Source organism: Rhincodon typus, chromosome 25, assembly GCF_021869965.1.
Source record: "Rhincodon typus isolate 14 chromosome 25, sRhiTyp1.1, whole genome shotgun sequence".
NCBI lineage: Eukaryota > Metazoa > Chordata > Chondrichthyes > Orectolobiformes > Rhincodontidae > Rhincodon > Rhincodon typus.
In genome coordinates this window covers 26,527,744-26,535,873 of record NC_063356.1, presented here as the reverse complement: position 1 = coordinate 26,535,873, position 8,130 = coordinate 26,527,744, and the positions used below count along the sequence as shown (strand labels likewise).

The window sequence follows — 8,130 nt, the reverse complement described above, 5'->3', positions numbered from 1 at the left end:
TCACTTTGCAGGAGGCTGATCAATGCACAAAGTTGTGTTGTGATAGCTCCAGACATTACATCGCACACCGACACTTCCAAAGAGCTGAACGTCGGCAGAGTTTGCAGATAAGACTCATCAAGTGGGAAGATTTTGCAAAAAGGGCTGAATTTTAGTCTGGTTGAGGCGGCTGTACATCTGTCGACACTGCGTCGTTGTGCAGTTTACTTTTCGGTTAGAAGGGGAGGAGGGGGGTGAAATGTCCACCTCTCTCGCTGATCTGCTTCTAGTGCAATTCTTTATTTTAGGATTGACAACGACTGACAACATCCAGGGGCACCATGACCTGACAACAGCTGCGAGCGGAGAGAGGCACAACTGGCAAGAGGTACCAGAGCTCAGTGACCTCCAGCTGGGAAGGACGGCAATTCCGCAGGTGCCTGGGACTGACCACTGGCTTGGAGATCACCTGGAGGTCACAGGAGACGCCAGCTCGGATGCAGACAACCCAAACAAAGTGAGCTTTCCAAAACAAGCCGAGCAAAGGGCAAGGCGGGGGGCAGACCAAAAGAACAGGGTTGCCCCAGAAGAGGCGACTGCCGTGTCTCGCCCACAGGGCAACTCGGTGGAATCTCCCCAGGTCGAACCAACCCAGTTCCAACTAACTTCCAAGATCCCTTCGCTCAAAGATGAGCGGGTGCAGGTATCGGGGGGAGAAGCGACGTCTGAAGTTCTCAGCGAGGAAGTGAACGGAGTGGAAACAACAGCGAGGAGACTTCAGTTGGAGAATACCTTGTACCCTGTCACCGACAACACTTACAGCGCGTATGCGGTCATGTTTCTATCCTTGATTCTCTTCGCGATTGGGATCATTGGAAACCTGGCCGTGATGTGCATCGTCTGTCATAATTATTATATGAAGACCGCCTGGAACAATATTCTGGCCGGCATGGCGTGTTGGGACTTTTTTGTCATCTTCTTTTGTCTGCCGGTGGTCATCTTCAATGAGATCACTAAGAAAAGGCTGCTCGGGGACATAGGCTGTAAAGTGGTGCCCTATCTGGAGGTAAGGCTTGGCTTGTTTGGGGGAAGAATTGTCCTTTGGATAGAGTGATATGACACTTACCCGGAGATCCCCTCTGCTTGGTATTTCTGACGTTACATATTTTGTATTTCTGTGGAAATTCTTTAAAGAAAAAGCTTGCCCGTCACATCTCCTTTGAACTTTCCCCCTCTCACTTTAGATGCATGCCTGCTCGTATTAGACGTTTCAACTCTGATTGTGACTGTCACCTTATCTATGCATCCCATAATTTTATCAACTTCTATCAAGTCTCTCCCAGGTCTCCACCACTCCAGAGAAAATAACCCCAGAAAACAACAAGTTAGGGTTACTCAAACATGCTCAATATCTACCAACCACCTGTTAGAAAATATAAACAGTCATGAAAATAAATATATATACATATATATTTGATCTTTAAATTCCACCATTCTGTTTTCTAAAAAAGATGAAGTCCATAATTCTAAGGTGAAAACTCGCTCTAAGTTTTATAAAATAGTTACAGGTCCTGAATCTGAAACAAAAACAAAGTACTGGAGAAGGTTAGCAGATCGGGCAGGCTCTGTGGAGAGAAAAACAGTTAAATTTTCCACTCCAGTGACTGTTAGACAAGATTTCCACAAGATGCTGCCAGATCTGCTGAGTTTCTCCAGCACCTTCTGTTTCTGTTGCTCCAGGTTTTATTGTTTGGTTTACTGTTGGAAGTTAATTGATACGGCTGATACAGTGCACCTGCATAGGATATTACTTTACATATTTCTTATGTCTAAATTTGTCACCTGTCATTGGTTATGAGACTGCTCAACAGGGTCATGAAACAAAAAAAAAGCAGCTTGTAAGATTTTGTGTTAAATAGAAGTCAAATTTAAGTAAAGCTCAATTTAGCTGATAAAAATATTAGCAGTTTGAATAGGTTTTCCAAACTATGTACAGTTTTTACTTAACAAAGAATAGCAAAATAAAATAATTCCAAAAGTAACTTGGTGATATAACTTGCTGCAGTCCAATTTATGTCAGTTAAGACTGCATCAATCTTAGTTGGCAGCAAGGTGTAAACTTGTGAATTAGTTTACTCTGACCTTTCCAAATTATCGAAATATTGTGCCTCTAAATGTGATTACTTGCTGGTGCGCTATGTGCCACATTGAAAAACAGTAAAATTCATAACAGCAATTAAATCTTTCAACATCAGCAATAAAGTTCAGAGCAACATGCATATGATGGAGCTAAAAATCATCTTTGTACAAGTGCTGAATGTATGACAATGGATACATGGCAGTCCTTTGTTAGCACAGCAATGACCCTTGTAAATTATGCACGTTAGATAGAACTGCTTTCTTTGAGGATCAGCTGCAGGATGCTTTGGAGGAGCTACTCAGTACCAGTTCAAAGGATGCAGTATATTTTAGAAGTTCATTTTGTTTTAGAGTTTGGGCATTCTGCTATACTGGCTCTGAGGATGCTGAGACTGGTCTTAATTGCACCAACAGTGTGTTCATTGTATTGAACATGATGCCATGAGAACATTATATATAATAGAGAGAGAGAGAGGAACAACCTTTTTAGGGGTTAATTGAGGACGGTATAGAGAAACTGCTGTATGTTTAGAGACAGTTGTTTTTTTAAAAGGAAGAAAATGCCACAAGTGAAAATAGTTAATTCTTAAAGTTAGAACTAAGCACTAACATTTAAATGTTTAAATCAAACAGAAGATGCTGGCAATATTCAAGAGTCAGGCAGTATCTATGGACAGAGATGCTTCAAACAGTAACTCGGTTTCTCTCTTCACAAATATTTTCTGACCTGCTGAACATTTAAAGCAGTTCCTGATTTAATTTCCATTACATTTCCTACATGCAGTATTTTAGTTTTGCCCAAATCAATTGGTGAGAATGATTTTGTTTTTGCTGTTTTAATTAATTGCCCGGTTTAGTGTAATAATATTGCATAATAAGTACAGCTTAAAACACTGTGCAATTCCTACAACATTTAAGTGCATTGCTTGGGCAGACTGTATGATTATATTGCAGTAATTTGTAAAAGAAGAAATATTCATTACTTCAGACTTCAATACAAGATTAATATTAGCTTCCATTATTTTTCCTTTTCCAGAAAAATAACATATAGGTAGGAAAAGGGATGGGGACGTAAGGCAGAAATTCAAGGAGGTAGGGTGGAAGCTTAGAGCTAGAACAAACAGAGTTGTTATCTCTGGTTTGTTACCCGTGCCACGTGCTAGCGAGGCGAGGAATAGGGAGAGAGAGCAGTTGAACACGTGGCTACAGGGATGGTGCAGGAGGGAGGGATTCAGATACCTGGATAATTGGGGCTCATTCTGGGGAAGGTGGGACCTCTACAAACGGGATGGTCTACACCTGCACCAGAGGGGTACCAATATCCTGGGGGGGGAGATTTGCTAATGCTGTTCGGGAGGGTTTAAAATAATTCAACAGGGGGGTGGGAACCTGAATTGTAGCTCCAGTGTACAGGAGGTTGAGAGTAGTGAGGTCATAAATAAGGTTTCAAGGTCGCAGGAGTGTACCGGCAGGCAGGAAGGTGGTTTGAAGTGTGTCTACTTCAATGCCAGGAGCATCCGGAATAAGGTGGGTGAACTTGCAGCATGGGTTGGTACCTGGGACTTCGATGTTGTGGCCATTTCGGAGACATGGATAGAGCAGGGACAGGAATGGTTGTTGCAGGTTTAGATGTTTCAGTAAGATCAGGGAAGGTGGTAAAAGAGGGGGAGGTGTGGCATTGTTAGTCAAGGACAGTATTACGGTGGCAGAAAGGACGTTTGATGACAACTCGTCTACTGAGGTAGTATGGGCTGAGGTTAGAACCAGGAAAGGAGAGGTCACCCTGTTAGGAGTTTTCTATAGGCCTCCGAAAAGTTCCAGAGATGTAGAGGAAAAGATTGCAAAGATGATTCTGGATAGGAGCGAAAGTAACAGGGTAGTTGTTATGGGGAACTTTAACTTTCCAAATATTGACTGGAAACGCTATAGTTCGAGTACTTCAGATGGGTCAGTTTTTGTCCAATGTGTGCAGGAGGGTTTCCTGACACAGTATGTAGATAGGCCAACAAGAGGCGAGGCCACATTGGATTTGGTACTGGGTAATGAACCAGGCCAGGTGTTAGATTTGGAGGTAGGAGAGCACTTTGGTGATAGTGACCACAATTCGGTTACGTTTACTTTAGCGATGGAAAGGGATCGGTATATAACGCAGGGCAAGAGTTATAGCTGGGGGAAAGGCAATTATGAGGCAAGATTTAGGATGCATAGGATGGAGAAGGAAACTGCAGGGGCTGGGCACAATTGAAATGTGGAGCTTATTCAAGGAACAGCTACTGCGTGTCCTTGAGAAGTATGTACCTGTCAGGCAGGGAGGAAGTGGTCGAGCGAGGGAACCGTGGTTTACTAAAGAAGTTGAATTTCTTGTCAAGAGGAAGAAGGAGGCTTATGTAGAGATGAGGCGAGAAGGCTCAGTGAGGGCGCTTGAGAGTTACAAGTTAGCCAGGAAGGACCTAAAGAGAGAGCTAAGAGAGAGCTAAGAAGAGCCAGGAGGGGACATGAGAAGTCTTTAGCAGGTAGGATCAAGTAAAACCCTAAAGCTTTCTATAGGTATGTCAGGAATAAAAGAATGACTAGAGTAAGATTGGGGCCGGTCAAGGACAGTAGTGGGAAGTTGTGCATGGAGTCCGAAGAGATAGGAGAGGTGCTAAATGAATATTTTTCGTCAGTATTCACGCAGGAAAAAGACAATGTAGTCGAGGAGAATACTGAGATACAATCTATTAGACTAGACGGGATTGAGGTTCATAAGGAGGAGGTGTTAGCAATTCTGGAAGGTGTGAAAATAGATAAGTCCCCTGGGCCGGATGGGATTTATCCTAGGATTCTCTGGGAAGCTAGAGAGGAGATTGCAGAGCCTTTGGCTTTGATCTTTATGTCGTCATTCTCTTCAGGAATAGTGCCAGAAGACTGGAGACTAGCAAATGTTGTCCCCTTGTTCGAGAAGGGGAGTAGAGACAACCCTGGTAATTATAGACCAGTGAGCCTTACTTCGGTTGTGGGTAAAGTGTTGGAAAGGATTATAAGAGATAGGATTTATAATCATCTAGAAAGGAATAATTTGATTAGGGATAGTCAACACGGTTTTGTGAAGGGTAGGTCGTGCCTCACAAACCTTATTGAGTTCTTCGAGAAGGTGACCAAACAGGTGGATGAGGGTAAAGCGGTTGATGTGGTGTATTTGGATTTCAGTAAAGCGTTTGATAAGGTTCCCCATGGTAGGCTATTGCAGAAAATACGGAGGCATGGGATTGAGGGTGATTTAGCGGTTTGGATCAGAAATTGGCTAGCTGTAAGAAGACAGAGGGTGGTGGTTGATGGGAAATGTTCATCCTGGAGTTCAGTTACTAGTGGTGTACCTCAAGGATCTGTTTTGGGGCCACTGCTGTTTGTCATTTTTATAAATGACCTGGATGAGGGCATAGAAGGATGGGTTAGTAAATTTGCGGATGACACCAAAGTCGGTGGAGTTGTGGATAGTGCGGAAGGATGTTGCAGGTTACAGAGGGACATAGATAAGCTGCAGAGCTGGGCTGAGAGGTGGCAAATGGAGTTTAATGCGGAAAAGTGTGAGGTGATTCACTTTGGAAGGAGTAACAGGAATACAGAGTACTGGGCTAATGGTAAGATTCTTGGTAGTGTGGATGAGCAGAAAGATCTCGGTGTCCATGTGCATAGATCACTGAAAGTTGCCACCCAGGTTGATAGCATTGTTAAGAAGGCGTACAGTATGCTAGGTTTTATTGGTAGAGGGATTGAGTTTCGGAGCCATGAGGTCATGTTGCAGCTGTACTAAACTCTGGTGCGGCCGCACTTGGAGTATTGCGTACAGTTGTGGTCACCGCATTATAGGAAGGATGTGGAAGCATTGGAAAGGGTGCAGAGGAGATTTACCAGGATGTTGCCTGGTATGGAGGGAAGGTCTTATGAGGAAAGGCTGAGGGTTTTGAGGCTGTTTTCGTTAGAGAGAAGAAGGTTAAGAGGTGACTTGATAGAGACATACAAGATCATCAGAGGATTAGATAGGGTGGACAGTGGGAGCCTTTTTCCTCAGATGGTGATGGCTAGCATGAGGGGACATAGCTTTAAATTGAGGGGTGATAGATATAGGACAGATGTCAGAGGTTGGTTCTTTACTCAGAGAGTAGTAAGGGCGTGGAATGCCCTGCCTGCAAAAATAGTAGACTCGCCCACTTTAAGGGCTTTTAATGGTCATTGGATAAACATATGGATGATAATGGAATAGTTTAGGTTTGACGGGCTTCAGATTGGTTTCACAGGTCGGCGCAACATCGAGGGCCGAAGGGCCTGTACTGCGCTGTAATGTTCTATGTTCTATATTCTATATTACATTTTTAGGCAGGACATTCCAATATACTAAGTCTTGAATGATCATGTAATGTGCTTCCTCTGCCAATGTATGAATAATTACCAAGCTTTACTATACAGTAGATTCGTATAAATGTTTCTAATAACGACATAGACATTGATGCATCAAGGAATATTTTAAAGTTGTCTTTTCATTATTCGTTTGGCAATGTCTTATTTTACAGTGAATGTTTCAATAAAAATTATGGAAATATTTTACATAAACTGTGATTAACATCTTAATTTATGCTTTTTCTAATTGAACATGGAGTTTTATAAACTTTTTCTGGCGCAGAATGGCTGTTTTATGTAGCTCTATAAGGTGTTCCAACATTAGGGCATTGTAAAAAGATATACTATTTATGTATGAATTTATTTTAATTTCTAGGTCTCTTCTCTCGGAGTCACTACCTTTAGCCTATGTGCATTAAGCATCGACAAGTTTCGTTCTGCAACAAGCACACAGTCACAAATTAGGCTGATAGAAAGTTGTCTATCTATTGTGGCCAAGATGGCAGTCATCTGGATAGGATCCATGTTGCTGGCCCTCCCTGAAGTCCTTCTCTGGCAACTGAATCAAAAGACCTCCGTTGTCTCTGGGGTTATCACTGACTATTGCATCATCAAAACATCTTTGAATCTCCCTGAGCATATCTATGAACTTGCACTGACCTATGAGAATTCCAGAATGTGGTGGTACTTTGGTTGCTACTTTTGCTTGCCTGTCATTTTCACAGTGACTTGCCAATTGGTGTTGAGACGAGTAAGAAACACAGAGAGGAAATCTGACCTCAAGATTATTTCTCAGCATGCTCAGCATGAAAATCAAAAGAACAATACTTTGATTGGTCTGACTATCCTCTATGGCTTCTGCATTATCCCGGAAAATGTTTCCAACATGGTGGTGACCTACACCTCTCCTGAAGTCTCCAAGGAGACCATTGACTTGCTCAACATTATTAATCAGTTCTTCCTGTTCTTCAAGTCCTCTGTAACTCCAGTGTTGCTTCTGTGCCTTTGTAAGCCTTTAGGCAGAGCCTTCATGGATTGCTGTTGCTGCTGCTGTGATGAATGTGTTCCAGAGACCTCAGAAATTGATGTTCATGACAGCAAGCTAAAGACAGAAATGGCAACTATTTTCTGTGATAATTCCAAGGAAACACCAACAATGATGACCCTCGGTACTCAATGTTAGTTACAATCCTTCACATTCAGCCTGCATCGTGAAGGCTGAATGGTGAAGCATGGTCATTTTCAAAAACACAGTTAACTCTTTGACTTAGTGGTGTTCTTTTTACTGCCCGAAATGAGCTAGTAAAATAAGGTGAAGTTTAGTTAGCTCCACTAAGTTTCTGATGTGTGAATAACTAATATTTCCTTTCAGTTTAAGCTTTATTTTAGACAGTTAAACCATAAAAAGCAATTTTTAAATGAAATATAGTCAAAAAGTATTAAAAAGTAACTTGTTGCAGAAAATATTAGAAATTCATCCATGTAGTATAAAGTTCCCTGTCGTCAATCCCTAGAAGATCAGTGCCTAACATTCTAACTAAAACTTTTCATTTAAAACATGGAAGATTGTTTTTTTCCAGTTTTACTTGTGATACATTGCTATCATGTTGAGAATGACTATCAGTTGAACATACA

The 8,130-nt window shown here is 42.0% G+C and overlaps 1 protein-coding gene across 1 annotated transcript; it reads left to right on the top strand.

The window, feature by feature from the left end:
• Nucleotides 1-238: 238 nt before the first annotated feature.
• Nucleotides 239-7,678, top strand: LOC109934268 (G-protein coupled receptor 37-like 1). Its single transcript, XM_048612217.1, has 2 exons — nt 239-1,045; nt 6,872-7,678. The coding sequence occupies exons 1-2, from the start codon at nt 239-241 to the stop codon at nt 7,676-7,678; spliced, it is 1,614 nt and encodes a 537-aa protein (XP_048468174.1).
• The last annotated feature ends 452 nt before the right edge of the window (nt 7,679-8,130 follow it).

Coding starts and splice junctions, on each gene's coding strand:
- LOC109934268 (XM_048612217.1), top strand. CDS start 239: ATGTCCACCTCTCTCGCTGATCTGCTTCTAGTGCAATTCTTTATTTTA. Junction 1,046..6,871: donor AAGTGGTGCCCTATCTGGAG/GTAAGGCTTGGC, acceptor TTTAATTTCTAG/GTCTCTTCTCTCGGAGTCAC.